This window comes from Ammospiza caudacuta, chromosome 6 (genome assembly GCF_027887145.1).
Source record: "Ammospiza caudacuta isolate bAmmCau1 chromosome 6, bAmmCau1.pri, whole genome shotgun sequence".
NCBI classification, from domain to species: domain Eukaryota; kingdom Metazoa; phylum Chordata; class Aves; order Passeriformes; family Passerellidae; genus Ammospiza; species Ammospiza caudacuta.
The window spans coordinates 9,796,518-9,815,430 of record NC_080598.1 but is presented as its reverse complement, the minus strand read 5'-3'; the positions used below and the strand labels follow the sequence as shown (position 1 = coordinate 9,815,430).

The following is an 18,913-nucleotide window of genomic DNA, read 5'->3' as shown; positions in this document are numbered from 1 at the left end:
TGAGTGGCTCATTATTTGTGCGGGACATTAGTATTTAATATAATCTTGAAATAGGTCCCTGGAGTGGCCAGTATTTCTCCAGCAAAATGGATAGCACCCTGGGAATGGTTCTTGGCGATTCCTGAATTTTCCCAGTGTTGCCACTGGCTCTGTTCAGGGTTGCTGGTGTAAGTCCACGTTCTTTTTGTTAAAATGTTATTTTCCAGATTGGCAAAGAGCAATCTGTACAGGAACAGTAACCTGATAACCTTATCTAATGTAGGTAAACAGTGGAAAAGTTGATACAATCAGCAACTCCTGAACTAATTAACTGACAACACATGTAATTTGATTAACTCACATGATTTAAGAGCAGATTATGTGCTTTTAGTGATAGTGAACTTCTGGAGCATTTCAACGAAGCGTTTAATTTAAGGGATCAACCATTTGTAAACAGTCTTGATTTCAGCATGAATCCCTTGAGGAAGGAACAGAGCCTACTTGAGAAGACGAGCTCAGCAGCTGCTTAAAATACTTGAAATAAGGTTCAAGTGGGTGCCTTGAGCAACAGGTGACGTGTAGCCTCAGCACAGGGGTGGCTGGTGCTGGCAGCAGCAAAGCTGCTCCAAGGCCCTTGGCTGCCTGCAGGTGTCTGATGTTGGGCCATGGCAGCCACTTGGGGTGTGACAGTGCCAGTCACCAGCTGGGCTTCCAGTGGAACAGGCTGTGCTTCTCCTTGTGCTGCTGGAGAGCTTACCGTGCTCTCCTTACCGTGCTCTCCTTCCAGTGCTTCCCTTGCTCTCCTTCCCTTGCTCTCCTTCCAGAGCTTCCCTTGCTCTCCTTCCAGAGCTTCCCTTGCTCTCCTTCCAGAGCTTCCCTTGCTCTCCTTCCAGAGCTTCCCTTGCTCTCCTTCCAGAGCTTCCCTTGCTTTTTCTGCCCGTGTGGGTGGAAAAGCCAAGGAGGAAGCCCTGGAGGGAGGAGACCCATGTGCATTTTCTCTATACAGGCTTTGCCACTGTGCTTGCCCAGCCATGTCAGGCACCTTTGGCTGGCTGCTGTCACTGTGGTGTTTTATGAAAATCCTTTCACTAGGACTTTTCTCCTGAGAAGCTGAGAAGCCTCAGAAAAGAAATGTAAACAATAACTATCTGATGGCTGTGGAAGGTGGTCTGGAGATGGTTTACCAATAGGTGCATCTTTGATTGGTTCCATGTGAATTGGTTTTACTTGATGACCAATCCCAGTCCAGCTGTGTCAGGACTCTGGTCAGTCACAGGTTTTTTATTATCATTCTTTTCTAGCCTTCTGATGTCTCCTTTCTCTTTCTTTAGTATAGTTTAAGATATCATTTTCTTTTAATATAATATACATAATAAAATAATAAATAAATAAAATATAATAAATTTGTATAATAATAATAATAACAATAACAACAATAATAATAATAGTTCTGAAACACGGAATCAAGATTCTCATCTCTCTCCTCATCCTGGGCACCCTCACCAGCACAGGCTGGGGGTGCAGAAGCACTGGGGGCTGCCTTCACTCTTGGCAAATGTTCATTTCCAGCTCTTGTAGAGTGCTCTGCTCTGCTCCTTCCAGAGCACTCAGCTGCCAGGTGCAGTTTGAAACGCCGATAAAGCAAACAAAGGACTTAAGACTCTCTGACATCTACTTAATTAGCATGAGTGTGGTCACTCTAGCTGGTGCTCAAGTCAAGGCAATTTTCCAGAAGTGAAGAGTCTGATACTAAGCCACTAAATCAGCTAAATTAGTGGTTGAGGAGAAACTATGATTTGTTAAGTATTCTCTGTTTGATTTCAGTGACTCAAAATTCTCTTGCTCCTGGCAACTGGAGTTTTAGGGCTGGGTTTGCAGTGGCTTCCTGAAAGGATTTTTATTTATAGATACATATAATTTTAAATGCTAGGTGAATTTTGTTAGGAGATACCTATTTGTAAACTGGTTTACAAACATGTATATCAACATGACAGCAATAAATGAGCACGTATAGCCAGGGGTAGTTTTGCATGATGCAAAAGCAGAGTTTACATTGAATAACAGTTTTCCCACCTTCTCTAGTGGAACTGCTTTTGCTGTATAGTCATGGGAACTTACCTTTGTGACACTAGCTGTTCACCCTGGTAATTGCTCCATCCTCTAATTTAATGAAAACCCATTAAACCGAAACAATAATTAAAATGAGACATCATCTCTGTAGGAGGCTTGCATATTAAAATCACCAAGCATTTCACTGCAGATGGATCTTATTCTTGAGAAACACTGTTTGAAGCAACACGTAAAAAGTGATTTACAATGAATAATCATAATTTAGGAAGCTGTGCTGTTGAACATGATTTCCTACTGTTTATTACTGACTCTGAGTGGAGCTAGCAAGGCAAAAACATTTACAGTGTCTTTTCATGGTGGCGAGAATGCTCAGAAGCAGAGGCGTGCTTATGAGAGTAATCATGCCCTCTTTGGTCCTCCCTGGTAGCAGAGTTTTTCAGAGAAGGGGGTGATGTTTTGACCTCTCTCTTTTGGGTTCCTGGCAGGTGAAGCCTTCTATTTTCTTATCATATCAAGAGAAATTTCTGTGAGTTTATCCCCATAGCTCAAACCAAAAGACTGGTGGCACCTGCAGACATCTACATTTTGCCCTTGGTAGGTAGGCAGGCTCAAGTACCTGAAGCATTTCTCTGCTTGGCAGTGAAATGATTCTTTTTTGGAGATGATCCCCATAATTAGTGTAATCATCTTTCTGGGGCTTTTTGCATCTGTTTGTGGCTTGTGTGGACTGAGGAGTGGTTTTAGAAGGGTGGAAGTGAGTGGGAATGGGCATTTATCACTAGTGTTTTGCACTGTTGGTGTTGTGGGTTTTTTGTGTTTTTTTTTCTTTTCTTCCTTTTTTTTTTTTTTTTTTTTTTTTGGGTTTTTTTTTTTTTTTTTTTTTTTTTGTATTGTGAGACCAGTGTGCAGGAAGGGGCTTGGTGCCCTGGATCCCACTTGACTCAGAGGCTTTGGTGAAGCACCTGCTTCAGTGAACAAGAATGTTTTTGTGATGCTGTAGTGTGTTTTCATTCTCAGCAACTGTTAGGAGCTGCCTACACTGAGTGTTGCTAGTTTTGGATCATCCTTCTAATCTTGGTTTCATTTTGTAAAGCTGGTGACTTAAGAAAAAGTAGGGCACCGGCATGATTTTCTGTTTGTTTTGTTTTTTTAAATACAGTTTTCATTTTATTTGGTTTTGCCCATAGCAAGGTAAAAGCAAAAAAACTGTAATATTCAATTCTTTAATTGGTATAGCTTAAATCTGGATTCTCTGCTGTTGCAGGATTAATTTCCACTTGCTTGTCCAGAGTGACTGTTCAGTGGTTCTAATGAAAGCATGTTGAAGCAAATAGCTTTAAAAATGATTGAAGTTCCCAATAAAGCAATGTGTTCTGCAGTATGTTCTCTGCCAAGAAGTAAAAGGTATTCAAGCAGGTTAGTGAATGATAAAATGTACCTATTGCTTTAGAAAATGAGTTGATTCAGAACTGAATTTTAGTATTTTTCCACTAATGGAAGCATCTATTAAAGAAAAATTATTCCCCAGATGGATTGGGATACGGCTTTTAACAACGGGTGCACATTTCTCATCACTTAAAATTCCATCCCAAATGGTCATGTATTTCCCTTTGTGCTGTGGATTGTTGTCACTGTCAAAGGAGGCTTGGCAAGACCTTTGCTTTCTTTCCTAGCATTGTCCTTTTCCTTCTCCAGCTCATTTTGTCTCCTTCTGTGTGGTGGTGATTTTATTACACTTAATTAATGGAGCTGATGCCAACTCTGAATTTCTCCTAACTGGGGCTTCTGATGTGTTCAGGGTTACAAATGGCAGAAGCCTGAGGTTCACTTTTGAGTTGCTAGAGAGGGTGATGCACAGAGTGTTGAATCCACACACGAAGATGTGACTTGAGGGTCTAAATCAGGTGGGGTAAGGACTGATGCTGATCCTGAGTTATTGTGAAAAGTCAGCCAATCACTTGTTTTTAGAATTTTAAAAGTTTAATAGTAATAAAATGGTTATAAAAATAGTAATACAATTAGAGTAATAATAATTTGGACAATTTGAATCAGGACAATATGAGACAACAGAGACAAAGAGTTACAGACGGTCCAGGTACCTTTTCTGGGCAGCACGAGCCCAAAAATGGACCCACATTAGCAGAGGATTAACCCTTAAAAACAACAGCCTGTTGCATATTCATACACCTCATCCATGATGCATAAATTCCATTCAAACACAGGATTCTGTTTGGGCAGTGTCAGCTTCTTCCTCTGAACCCTGACAGCGCCTTTGAGGTGGGAAGAAGTTCATTTCTTCTGATAATGGATCAATAAATTCTGTTTCTCTGAAAGATTCAGGTGTCCTGTGGCTGCTATCTCAGTGCGAGTCCATTCTTTAAAAAAAGTATCCTACATAGCATAGTTTCTATTTTAACAATTTTTATAACCTAAAACTATATTTAACACACTAATTAAGAGCGTTAATACAGCATTACTTTATAACGCAACACATATAATATCCATTGTAATATTTGCCAAAAGCCAATCATAAAATACATGCATTTTTCACATTGTTGTGCCTAATTCCATTTGGCATTTAGGGTTAGTGTGCACTGAAGTATCTGAATGGTTTGTGTGAGTGAGGTAAAGCCTGGCCCCAGAGCAGCATTGCCATTCCTTTGGTTTTATGGGAAAGTGAAAACACCCCTAAATTTGAGGCTTCGTTTGAAGGTGCTGATGGTGAGTGTTGTGAGTAGCTCCGATGTGGGTGAAATCTCTCTGTATGGCTCAGGGTGTGTGCTGTGGGTGCTGAGCCCCTGTGGCAGGGCAGCCCTGGCTGGCTGCTGGTTCCTCTTGGAGCTCCTTTTGGCTTGGCAGGGCTGAATGGGCTCTCAGAAGACAGGGCGTCCAGGCCAGGGCAAGGTGGCATGTTGTCAGTGCCAGGGTTCCATATTGCCAGAGTTTTGTACCTCCTTGATGTTTCTGGTAGGCAGCTCCTCCAGGCACTAACTCTTCCTTGCAGTGACCAACTGACTCCAGTTCCCCTCAACCAACCAATCCACTCTTCTATAACATTCTTCTGACTGGCTACAGCTGTGGCCTGTTAAAATCAGGCCTGCTCCTAATCCTCAATAATTGGCTCAGCTGCAAGTCTTTAGGGGGTAAATTACATTTAATACTTCCTTTGTTTACTTATGTTCGATCGCCCTACAGTGGCATCCCTGGTGGTGGGGGAGATGGTGCCAGGGAGGGGACAAGGCAGTACCTAGATGGTTACTGTTTTCTGTTCTGGCAAACTGGACCTTTGGTTTGTGTTTGGCGCTTCTGCCTTGGACCCACAGCTTAAGAATTAAAATCAAGCTACACATATGCTCTCTCTGACAAAGGTGTGTCTTGTGCCTTTGTTCTGCTGAAGGTAGGAAGTTGCCTTTACTTGATGCTCTGAGATGATTTCTGTCTCTTGGACTTGCAAACATGCTTGCTTTCTTTCCTTGATTAATTTCAGAAACACCCTGGTATGTTTTAAAAAACCCTCCAGACAGTCAGTATTTCAAATTAAGAAAATATAATCACATAGAAGGGCATATGAAAGTCGTAGCTGTGTTTGTTTATTTATTTTGCTGAGATTGCATTATCATTCAAGCATGAAGTGATGTTTCACTGAAGATTGCTGTATAAACCTATATTGTTCTATATTATGTAGGAAATATGACATTTCATTACAAGCAGACAGTTATTTTTATAGAGAGCATAAAAAGTATTTTACCTTTCATGCACCTGTGGTGAGGGGGTGTATGTATTCTCATTTTTTTCTACTTTTTTTTTTTTTTATTTTGAAGTGTGAAAGTCTACCTGAAAATAGAAGGCTCTTATTCTAAATGGGCTGTACTCCCAGCTCATTTGTATGGTGTTTTCTGCAGAAATCAAGCAGAACACAAACCCAGTGTTCCTGGGGATGCTGTGTGTGAGGGCAAGTGCTGCTGTCGGGGCTGTGCCATGGGACGGGAGATGGACAGTGCAGTGTTGGCCTCAAAACCTCTCCTTCCCAGTCCTGGGGTTCCAGCTGCAAGCCCAGGCTCTGCTCAGCTCCAGAATCCCAGCCTGTGTGCTAGATGTGTGTTAATTTTCTAAAAGCCTGGTTATGTAATTCCCTTTGTACCAATTACACTGGCACAGTGTTGCAAGCACTTTGTAAATACCATTTGTTACCCAGTGGTTTCCACCCAACACTCTGGAATTTCAGAACTGTGGATCTTACTGATTTTAATCAGCAGAGAATGAATATCGCTGTTTCATGTGGTTTTGGTATACTCTTATTTATGAAGAGGTGGTAGAGAATAGCAAAATGTTTCCAAGTATGTTTCGAACTGGAATAGTCAGTGCGCTGATGAACCATGGATGATTCTGAGAAAGGAGCCCTATATTTTTGTATAAAACTTGATGGATGGGTGGTGGGATGTGGGCCTTCCTATAATGAGAAACTGTTGTACTTTGCAAGGCTTGACTGAAGTTTAAACATATATGTTCCACTGACAGCACTGCCTGTGAGAGGCAGATTCTTTCATGTGAAAGAATTTTTGAAAGCTTTTTTAAGTCGTATTTTATTTCTGGTAACTGTAACACCTTTAAGGAAAAAAAAAGAGTAAGATATGAAGGTTTTTAACCTTCAAACAATGATAATAATCTTAATCTGTCAGGTCTTGGACATTTTACCTCTGAGTCTTACTTGTGCCTTGGAACACAGTACCAGTGTGTTGTCTGTTTCTGAAGATAGCACACTGGATATTGGTGAATTTATGGGTCTGTGGGAGACATAGTTTTGTATCTCTTGTATCAGCTTTTTAAAAAGAAACTGCATGATATTTATGACCAGTAATAACACCTGCTAGGTGAAGATAATGGTGCAGATAGAAAAAGCTAATAGATAAAGACAAAATCTGGTGTTCTGTGCTGGATTGTTTTTTCCTCTGTTCCACTATAGGATGGCAGTGGAGATGGTTTCTGCTCCTGGAAGCTTTATCCTCTGCCCTGGTAAAAGTGGCACTGGACAGACAAATAGTTTGTTGCTGTAAAGTGGGCACTATGTATTTATTTATCAGGGGAATTCGAGCCCCTAGCAAAGATTTTTGAATGATGCCTGGTGATTTTGGATGTCTAACTGGTACTTTGTAAGGTTTTCTGTGAGCTGTTTAGGTGGCCTGGAAAGGCCCAGGGATGGCCTTGAAGAGCCGACGCTTCAAAGGACGAGGAGAGACTTCTGATCTTGTCTCGGTCTCGGTGTTTATTAATTGTTTATCTAAAAGATTTTCCTTCAGCCCGACAGAGGTCTGCACAGCAAGTCAGCCATGGGCACACTGCAAGCCCCCGGGGCGGTCACTTATCTTTATACCTGAAGTTACGTGTACAATATTTATCATTTTTCCCCAATACCTTCTACCCTTATTAACCGGTGCACTTTTAGTAATAACCAATCCCAAAGTGCCGCCACCACCACCACAGAAGATGGAGGCCAAGAAGAAGAAGAAGAAGGACAGGACACGCCCCAATTCCTCCATCTTACTTCTTTAGACCCCCCTGTACCAAAATCCTAAACCCTGTGTTTTACACTTTAACTAACTTATCCCTTCACCATTCACCCAGTGAATTCCTCCCAGTCCTCATACAGGTCTCATCTCCTGTGTAGGATCAAAATCCTGCCACCAGACACTTCTGGCAGCATTCCAGGATTCCCGAGCCCCCCAAGGGTGGTCTCGGCCTCTCTGCACCTCCATCCTGAGGTGCTGAGATCCCACAGTACTTTTCACCAGTGAGCCTTTCAGAGTTCAAGTCTGGGGGTGCAAGCTCCTTTGGAGGGCTTTAGGTTGCACAGGACAAATGGAGACACCCAATTACCAAACATGCTTGAATGCTTTTTCCTTGGAGTTTGGTTTCAGTCCATGGCATTCCCCCAGTAGTGGTGTGTTTGAGGCTTTAGGTTGTTTTCCAAGCCACTCACTCTCCTCTCTGTCTGCAAAGCCTCATTTAATGACACAATGAAGCCTTTTTAAAGTGTTGGGGATTTTTTTTTCCCTTCTACAGTGAAATTCTGAATTGTAATTTTCATCACTCCTTTGTGTGTTACATCATGCATGCTGGGCTGGATTCTCAGCATTCAGTGGCGTTTCTCTGGTTTTCTACCAGCTGAGACTTTGTGCCAGCATTTTGGCTTCACAGTAAAACCTTTGGAAAGCAAGCACACTGGGTTTCTAATTGGTTATGACATCCAGGAACTGCAAGTGGCTCAGGTCTTGCAAAAATGTGAATAAAGCCCAGCATGAGAGACATGGCAATGGGCAGGAAGGTGAAATGCCATGATTTCTCTGCTTTGTCATTAATTGTGTTTTGTAATGATGATGCATAGTGAATAAAAGGATGAGTTAAAGATGAATGTGGTGGGGGGATGATGCATTTGAATCTTAGAAGATGAGCTGTGAGAAGGTGTGATGCTGCTTGGCCATCGTCAGGACTAGCGAGGCTGGAATGTTTCTGCATCTGCCTGGTCAGGCTGTAGTTTAATAAATATTGTATGAGCTGTCATACTTTGCTTGTTTTAAAGTGAGAAATCCCTGAAACAGCCGTGGATTGCAAGCGTGTCTTGTATTTATTTCCCAGGCAGGAGCACAGCCATATAGCATTATTAGCAATAATACATCTCTGCCTTACACCGTGCAAGGACACATTTCCTGTGATGTACGAGGGAGATGTGGTAACAGAGTCACTGGTGAAAACTGAAACTGGGGCTTGCTGAATTGTGTTGGGAGAGGCAGTGCCTGAGATCTCAAATTTAGGGCCCTGTTTATCTGACTGCAGCACACCTTATTTACAGCAACTTAATCTGCTCGCAGCAGACACAAATGGCTCAGCATCCCGTCAAAAAATCCATCAGAAAATCAGTAGCTGACCAGTTGTGAACTTGTCAAATTGACAAGTGGACCTGCTGACAGAGATGGCATTTGGGTTTTTTCATTGGAAAAAATGCAGTGGTGCACCATGGCAGATGACTCTCAAAAATAAAAAATATTGGTGTGAAAATGTAAAATGTAATCTGAATCTTTCTGACTTAGCATTTTTACTAGACTGTTATCTCCCTTTTTTTTTGTTTCCTTTTAAAAATAAAATTCTTAGATACAGAAAGAGAAATCCACGCAGCACCCCACGTGAGTGAGAAGTTAATACAGCTCTTCCAGAACAGAAGTGAGTTCACATTTCTGGCCACTCTGCAACAAAAGGCATCGACTTCTGGAGTTATATTGTCCATCCGAGAGTTGGAGCACAGGTAAGAGCAATTTGTTTCTCTCTCTTGCAGCAGCAACATAAAAGATTCTGAATGCTCAGTGCTCTGTTTGGACAATGTGTTGAAATGGTAGATGTAAAATCTAACATGCAAGTTAGAGCCTTTCTTCACAGTTTGCAATTTGCTACTTTTTTCTTGTTCTTTTTTTTTTTTTTTTTTGTTCTAGGAGGAATTCATTATTTATGTATCCCAATCTGTAAAATAACTTAAACAGAAAGATCAAAGCCAATGTAGTGTAGATGCAATGCACTTTGGAAGTTACAAACCTTGTAATGCAATTTTCCTGACTAGTTTATTATATGTGCTTTGGAGTTTGCTTTTTCATAAAAGTTAAACTTGCACTTTTCTTGCTTCACTATGTTTTATTACATTATAAAAGAATACATTTTCTTTGAGATTCAGTAGCTGAGCTATTAAGCAATTAAGCTACTTGTGCTTCCATGCAATACTGTGTATCTTTTCTTCCCAACATAAATACATTATGTTCCTATTTCATGTATGTTTCTTCCTCCTGCCCTTTTTTTTTTTTTGTTTCTGGTTGTCAGTGTAGGAGGAAAAAGAGGTCTCTTTGATTGTCTGTTTTAGTGGTAGACATCGGTTTGTGGCCAAAAAAGAAAAAGGTGTACTTTGTATTATGGTTCATAATGCAATTCCTGTGATGTTGTGATGTTTCAGAGTGTGTGTTGTATCAAACAGTCTGCTATTTGTAACTTTGTGAATGCTTTTTTGGTAATTTCTTCTGTCTTGAAGGACTTTTATGTCTGGTCTGACACATAAAAGACCAGTGCTGGTCTTTTCTGTTGTAATTCAAGTAATGGGCCATTCCTTGGTTGCTGCCATTTCAAAGCTAATACCAATTATTCTGCAGCACTTCTATTAAAAAAAGTCCTCCTGGTATTTGTCTTAATCATGTACTTGATACTCACTTGTTACCCCAGTTGGCCTTTTTATTGAGAAAGGAGGAGGAGTGACTTCATCATGGCCAAATTGTCAGTGGTGCCTTTTGCTAGTGCAGCAGCAGAGATGTCCAGACAAGGCTCCCCAGTTAAGGAGATGAGTTTGCTGCACTTTTCTGTCACCTGTACTTTCTTATTGCTCTTTCTCTTACTTTATTTCTTTTTACAATTTTCAGGCCACTGTCTCAGTCTAGAAGAATATTGTTTTACATTAGAGAGGGATCCCTCCCTCCATCTCTTCCTGATCTCCTTCTCTTACTCTATCATTCCATTTGCATTACTTTTCAATTTCTCCAAGCTTTTTCAGGCCTTTTGAAGTCATGGTTAACAGGATCAGTTTGCCATGTTAAGAGTTTGTTTATTATTTATTTGAGAAAGAGGACATTGAGGACAGCCATGGAACAGAAAAATGCTATCGCATGCCTGCACTTAGCAAAATCCAAGGTCAAACTAGACAGGCAGTGGTGATTATACAATGCAAGCACGTGGATTTTTAGATATGGCATCTACTGAATGCAGCTCCTTGAGCCCTCTATCTTGACAGGCAGAGGCTCGTGGGGAGATGTGCTCTGCAGGAGTAATCTTGGTTGAGCAAAATACACTGCTGTTGTCCTCTCTGGTGCTGAGGTTATCTGTAATATTTAAAATTATGATATCTGCTTAAAAATACATAGAGTTGAAGGATTGCCTGCTGGTCTCAGTTGAACCTTTGTAGCTCTGTGTAGTAACAGGAAGTTTCAGTCTCTGTGATTCCATGCAGGAGTTAGAACAGGCATGTCTGGTGGTGCTCCTGACTGCTTTTACTTCAGGTGGATTTACTGTGGCTGTCCTTCTGTTTTGGACTCACTGTTTATCCCTTAGAGCCACTGTTTGTTTGTCGGGTTGCTGCTCGGACCTTGGTAAGGATCCTGCTTCAGACCCCAGAGCTGTGATGACAGAAATTAATAAGGTGGATGACAATAGAGAAAGTAGTTTTTAACATGGATGAGAAGCAGAGAACAAAGATTTGGGGCACTACTGAAGAGCACCATGCTTACATTAGATCAATGTAAAAGCAGAACTTTCAGGTTGATAATTTTTGATGTTTCTCTAACAGCTCCACTCACTCCATAGCTTTGCATGGGAACTGAAGTGGGTGCAGACATGTCACAGGGCAAACCTTTTATTAATTGTTGCTTCTGATAATTATCATGGTTCTGTTCTTGATGACATCAATTTTTTTGGTCAATCTTTTTCAATTTTCCCCATGTCCATGAAAACAGACACTGCAAAGAGGACAATAAAGAGTATCTTTATTTCATCAGGAGAAAGATGTGTGGGAACAAGTGTAAGGGTGCAATTGTTCCCTACCCAGTATAGTTTTTGGCTATGGAAAACCCAAGAACTCTTCTCAATTTCTTTTCTTTGTGCAAAATAGGTGATATTATAGTTAAAGGCTTGCTTTTTTTAACTTACCAACATACCAAAAGTGGCCAAATTAAAAGTTCAAGCCTTCAGCAACAAGTGACAAAAAGAAGCTCTGTTAGCTGTGGGGTTCATATCTCTATGGGAAATGTCTTTTGTTGTACACAGATTTAATAGATAAGAAATAGGTGTTATTCCCAGCAATGAAAATGTGTGTATATATATTCTGTTTTTTGATGTAGTGGAGATGATTGGGCTAAGGTAGTAAGGCATAGAATGCCTGGTTTAAATTTCATTTCTTCAGTAAGTTTTAGCAGATTTTTATTTTCCAATAGAATGGAGCTCTTAAACTGAAGATAATAAAATAAGATTAATAAAACTTATTTTGAAGTCAGTAATTTAGATATACTATTTTGTTACTCTAAGTGGATATTTCGTAGCAATTAGAGGTTTGTTGTTAATTTGAATCATCATTTGATGGACAGGACAATGATAATAATGCATCTTTGTTAGCATTTTGTTGGATCAGTTTAATGATGATGAAGGCTTTGTTTTCATGCTTCAAATGTATTACAGTAAATCTTGGAAAATCAAAATCTTAATTAATGCAGAGAAATTCTAATTGGAGAGTCTGATAGTTTGTGCAGTCTGTGTGTATAGTTATGTGGAATATAGTGGTAAATCTGGGGATTATGTTTTCCTTCCTAAATTAGAGGTAATAAAAATAATATAGAATGGACAGACATGTTACTTGGGGATGCAGAAGGTGGAAACTGTTTTGATCAGTGAATTCTGCTAGCCAGTTCTTCCCAGATGAGCTTTGTGAGCTATTTTGCTCCCAACCTTTGACTCTTTAGACCACCAAAACACTTAGAAAAGGCCATCAAGATATTTAAAATGCCAGCCACAATGAATTCCTCATTTCAACAGTGATTTAATAGAGTTTCACCTGAAGCTGTGTCTGCCTGCTCCTTAGCTGCTCTGGCCTTGCATGGTCCAGAGCCCAAGAGCATAAATTAGATGGAGTCAGCATTGCCTTTCAGCAGTTTAATCTCTCTTGATGGTTCTTCTCCACCACTGGCCAAGATCAGCATCTGGAGAAATATGTCCAGGATGTGCAGGATCCCATATGTCATTCTTTCTGAAGAATGTTTCACAATGGGAGAGCTCACTATGACAGAACAAATGGCTAAGTCATAAGATGATTGTTTCAAAATTTTGTTACAGGAAGCATTAAAAACTTTTTTCCTAAATTTTCCTGTCCCCCCCCCACCTTTTTTAATATGCTTGTAACCTTTAACTTTAGAAACCTGATGCCATGCCAAATATCTGGAAACCTGAAGCTGATTGTACTGCTACAGTGAAATGGATTTAGAGTCCAAAATCTGCCCCTTCACTATGTAGCAGCAAGCTGTGTTGATATAAATATTCAGGAGGAGTCTGCTAAATGTGTCAGGCTCACAGTGAGACTTTCATTCCTTGTGGGTCAGTTTTGGGTGGGGAGGTGAAATAGGATGAGACTTCAGTTGGATGTTTCCCCTAGGTGACACCATGAATGGCTCCTGAGGCTGTTGAGGAGCAGATAGAAAGCAACATTTGTATGTTCACAAATAACAGCTGGAAGGCTACCAGGCCATTCTGTGTTTAATTAAAAACACAAAGGAGTAATAAGCTGGTTAAATTATTCACTGAAACCTCGCTGATGAAGAGAAGCCTCTGCAAGTGACTTCTGACCCTAGTAGGAAACCTGAAAAATTGGATTTACTCCCTGCTATGTTTTAGATTATTCTCTGCAAGATGGGTATTTGCATATTGGATTCCAAGATGCCCAGGATTCAGAAAGGGAAGGGAAAATTCTGCAGATGTATCCATTAACCTTTTTCTTTTAGGGTAAAGGGCACATCTTAATGAATATTTATATGTGGAGTTGCTAAACTGGAAAGCTGTAAAGATAATAGGTGAAGACTGAGCCTTATTTGCACCCCTCTGAATGAGGTGATGTGAAATATGTGAGGCATTTACATGTTTTCCTTCTCAGAAGGCCTTTAGAGATGCAAATGCAAATAGAATTGTACTCACCTGCTTCTGTTCTTGGGGTTAAAGTACCTGAAAGGGTAAAGTGAGGAAGAACTGTTCTATAAATCTTCCACTGATGTAAGCATTGTGAGAGAGGAGTTACTACTGGAGGAGTTACCTTCCATCCTGTGGCTTCCTGCTGAGAGCAGGTGTTTTATGGACACCAGGCTGACAATTGTTGTCTCTCTGAAGCATTAACATGCTGCTCATAACCAGCTGTTGAGCACGTCCATTGGACCATGCTGGCAATTGGGGGAGAATGGCTGACAGTTTGAAACTCTTTAAACCCGAATTTGGACAGTGCAGAAATGTTATGGTCAGCCAGGAGCAGGACGTGTGGGTCCCCCAGGAGCCTCACACAACATGCTGAGTTATTCTCTTTGATTGTTTTATGGCCCTCTGATACAGGAAAAGAACCAGAATGTCTCAAACTTACACTAAACGCAACTTTCTGAAAACTGTCTGCTGAGTTTGGGCTGCTGGTTTGGAATGTGAACTCCCCTGGTTAATAAGACAGTTAGATGTCTGCACCATGTTATTAATGTTCCTTTGTGTGGTAGATGGTGGTCTGGTGACATGTGGAGGTTTTTGGGTTTTATTTGCAGTTTTATGTGCTGTTTTTAAACGATGCCTATGTGCTCTCTTCACTCCAGGCACTGTTTCCAGAAAGGGAAGGGGTGGCAGTGCCTGCCCTGATGGATGCTGGCTGTGAAAAAAGCTGCCAGAGCTCTGGCAGTGGGCAGGGAAGATGGAGGCCCCCTGGGACTGAGGGCATCAGGGACTGGACCTTGAGAGAGGGCAAAGGAAAATATTTTCATTTTTTTTTCCTCAGAGAGTCCAGGAGAAATGTGTTTGTTGTCTGTTACCCAGTGTGCAACAAGTCAATAATTACACACTTGAGAGAGACATGTGTGATAGTGTTCACAGGGGTCTTATGTTGAGGGAAGAGATGAGCATCTGACTCCATGTTTCAGAAGGCTGATTTATTATTTTATGATATATATTACATTAAAACTGTACTAAAAGAATAGGAGAAAAGGTTTCTTCTCAGAAGGCTGGCTAAGCTAAGAATAGAAAGGAATGATAACAAAGCTCCTGTCTTGGACAGAGAGTTTGAGCCAGCTGACTGTGATTGGCCATTAATTAGAAACAGCCACATGAGACCAATGACAGATCCACCTGTTGCATTTCACAGCAGCAGGTAACCATTGTTTACATTCTGTTCCTGAGGCCCCTCAGCTTCTCAGGAGAAAAAATCCTAAGGAAAGGATTTTCATAAAAAGATGTCAGTGACAGACATCAGTTATTTATTTCAGACCTGCACGAGCCTGGGCACTCGGTGGTTGCACACAAGCCAAGCACACCATCAGGACTTCCCACACTGTTATTTGTACTCAGAAGTCCAGATTTGGTAACTTTCCAAGTACTGGTTAGTAGTTACTACTGGTCAGTAGTTTCCATGCAGGTTTTGTAATGTCAGCTAACTTCTGGGCATGCCTGAGGGAAGGGTGTTCACCTGGACGGGTGGCTTTTTGTCCCCTGGCTGTGATTATTTTATGTTACAATGGAGGTAGTTCAGCTAAGGGATGCATGGACCTTGGGTTTTTTGCCAAGTTGGCAATGTATAAATAGGCATACAAGGACGTACTGATTTGCTACATCCTTATAGTTTATTAGTTCTAGCCTGCTCTTCATTAAGGGATGGTAATTGTTCCACTGATTAAGTGTCCTTTCTTGCTGATTAGAAAAGTCTTAATAAACCAGCTTAAAGTGTCTAAAGAATACTGACCAGTCCAGGCCTAAGATGATTTTGGCATATTCCATGTTTGACAAATTCCAAACGTGTGGAATTTGTCATAATGCAAGAAATCACTGAAGGGCTGCTGAATTTCAGACAATAGAGGGAAGAACCTTTCTTCTAGGGACATCACAATTGGAGTAATTTGTTTTCAAATACTTTTCTACTGAGTAGTTTTACTCAGGTGACAGATCTCATTAGTAAGAAAACAATTCCTCCTGGTGTTTTTTGAGGTACATTTAAGGAGTTGTAACTGCAGCTTACTCCAGCCAGACTCTTTTCTGTCCTGCTGGCTGGGCTACCTTTGAAGCCTGCTAACATGCTGCTCTATTTTTAGGTGCAGTGTGGAACTTCCTGCTTGGTTTATTAGGACTAGGAGAGAAACCAGGCTTTTTTTTTTTTTTTTTTCAGACAGTAGGCAGGTTGCAGCCATGGTGAAGGTAGATTTTTAGACATATAAAATGAAAACAAAAATGCTGAAGGTCAATCCTCACAACACATGCCATGGAAATAGGTAGCTGCTTTGTACCAGCTCTGACTCCAGCTGTCTTTTACCTGGCAGGCAGATGTTGGGGTTACTTTTTTCTTTATCTGATCAAAGAGGAAAGTAAATTTGTATTAGGGTGACCTCTGCCTAGTTGCAGGTACACAAAAACATCATAAATCCTTCATGTCTTGCAGCTTGCATGCCCAGCTGCTATGTATAAGATGGGTAGAACAAAAGACAAAATGTTAATAAATATTCTGTACTAATAGAAGATGTCATTGTAGGAGTTTTTATTGTTAAATGTTTCAAGCTAAGCTGGTAGAACACAATTACTCTTGTCCCTCAGAGTGGCCTGAATAGAAAAAGAAAGTAATTTCATTGACTGAGTTTAGTTCTTTTTGCTTGAAATGAAAGCATAGAACCTTATTTAGGTAGTCAGTAGCACGGTGATGTTGCACTTTCAGGCTTTCACTTGAGAGGTTTGAAAGTGTTTAGTATTACATTTTGGATTTGCTTGCACAGAAGGAATACTTTTGGAATGGAGTAGGTGATGCAATATATGGGATTCAGCTTTTGTGTTTCCCTTTGCAGAAAGTTAATCTGAATTTTAGCAACCAATTTCTTTGTCCCAGGCAATGCTTCTATTCATGACACCTTTTGTGCTGCCTGATGTCAGCCTGACTTTGGTGATATCAGTGTGCAATCTCTGCCACAGCAGTGAGTCTTTAATGCTTCATTTGCCAGGTATGGTTTTGCTGTGCAGCCTCTGGGTCTGTCTTTATTCAAACCAGCTGTAAAAAGCAGCTTTGAACGGTTTGTAAGTATGGATGTTAGGGACACTTCCCTGTCTCACCATCCAGGGCCACTGTGGCAGTGACAGTCATGGCACACAAGACTCTTGCTGCACCAGACTTGTTCCTCAAGAGGAGTAGATCTGTGTGCTTGAGCCTGTTAAGAGCATTTCTTCAAAATCCAGTGTTTCGCAATGCTTAATGCTTCAGAGCTTGGGATTGTGCCCTATCACTTCATAGTAACTAGGGTACAGGAACAGCACCCGTGGAAGCGACTGGAATATTTGAAATATTTGCCTTGGCAGGTGTAACTTGTTCTGGTTTTGTATCCACTCAGAGCTGCGGTGACAGCTGCAAAGTGAGTGTTTCCTTTCCTGTGAGGAGATGGATCTTTTCTTTCAGAGGCACTGCTTTTTCTCACCATGGCTTCATCGCCAGCAGGGGCAGTGCCTTGGGCTGATGCCTGCCAGTTTATCTGCAGCACAGAGCCCAGTGCTCCTGGCCTGGTTTGCTTTGCACTGAGGATGCTAAAACAAAATCTCAGTTATTTCATGCCCCTGTCCAGGGTGAGCCACGTGGCACACCCAGCACAGTGTGCCCCACTGTGCACTCACTCCCTTGGTGGTGAGGAGCAGCAAAAGGCCAAAGGAATAATGGTCTGTGATTCATCACAGAATCCCTGGAGATGGAAAATCCTGAGATCTCTGTGATAATGGATGCAGATTTTTTGCCTGTCTCTAAATACATCAAGAAGTGTTTCTAAAAAGATGCTAGAAGCACAGCCTTGCCTGAAGCCATTTTTATAATGAAATAGCACCATGCTATTGTGAAATGAAAAAGCTATGTGCACAAACAAGTCCAAATATACTGATTTTTCAGAAGCTTGCCGAATTTCCAGTTTATAGCTGATGACATCAAACTGACTGTCTCTGGACTTTTCCTGAATTTGCATTGTTATTGAAAAAAATTAAAAGCTGTGCCTTGGCCAGACTCACAGATATTTTCCAGAAGTTTCTGTGCAATAACACTGATTTTTATGGCAATGATTTTTTCCCCAGCATTTGGGAGGCCCCACATCGTAGTGTTGCTGCAGCATGTGTGAGGTGGATGGGGCTTCCATCCCTGAACTCCTGTGGCTTTGTGACCTTCTCCCTTACAATGGTAAGCAGATGCACAGTGTTTTGACTGGATGGCAAGCCCAAGTTTGTACATATTTGCAGGGCTGCCATCTGTGCCTGCTGCTTTGCTCTGGGACATCTGTTCAGTAGCTGTAAGAGCATCTGCTCTAAGCGCTGGTGCTGCTCCTTGAAAGAGGGTGTGGGGCTTCATTTGGCACTTGATCAAGGATGATGGAAGTTGTAAAGTCAGAATGATAACTCTGCTTTATTTATGTTGGAATGTGATAAGGAGGAAGGTTGCCAGAATTGAATGCAAAAAGTAGTTCTGCATTAGTTCCTGGAGCTCTTACAGGAGCATTTAATCTGCTTACCCAGTTGTGCTGCTGTCTTCATTGTGCAATATTTCAGTGCTTGGTGATGGATTTTGGGTTGGTGAAGATCAGGAAATAAAGTGCTGTGTGCCCTAAGGATGTTCTGGAGGACACCAATTCCACAGTTCTTGTTGGGCCCTGCCTTGGGATCCATAGTCTGTGGGCTGTCGTTCCTTTGGCCACTTGCATCATCTAACAGCAGTGAAATCCCTGAATGAAATGTGGTGGTGTTTGCCACAGGGTAAGATCTCTTCTGTGGGTTGAGATGGTAAATAGGTGAATCTGTTTCTTTAATGCAGATGGTGGGTTAGGCCAACTCACTTTATAGAAATTGCGTTTTCTGCTTCAGGTTTTGTACATACTCCTATTTGTCACAGACATCTTTTATGAAAAATCCTTTCCTTAGGATTTTTCCTTCTGAGAAACTGAGAGGCCTCAGGAACAAAATGTAAACATTGATTATCTGCTGCTGTTGAATGCAACAGGTGCAGCTGTGATTGGTCTCATGTGGTTGTTTCTAATTAATGGCCAATCACAGCTGGCTCGGA

General features: G+C 41.2%; 1 protein-coding gene across 3 annotated transcripts in view; it reads left to right on the top strand.

Annotated features, from left to right (window-relative positions):
* Positions 1–18,913, top strand: part of NELL1 (neural EGFL like 1) — a 279,798-nt gene that overhangs the window by 16,330 nt on the left and 244,555 nt on the right. For all 3 annotated transcript variants that reach the window (XM_058806260.1, XM_058806261.1, XM_058806259.1), the window contains exon 3: positions 9,196–9,346. In XM_058806260.1, the coding sequence (XP_058662243.1) occupies positions 9,196–9,346 (151 nt within the window). The remainder of the gene's footprint in view (positions 1–9,195; positions 9,347–18,913) is intronic.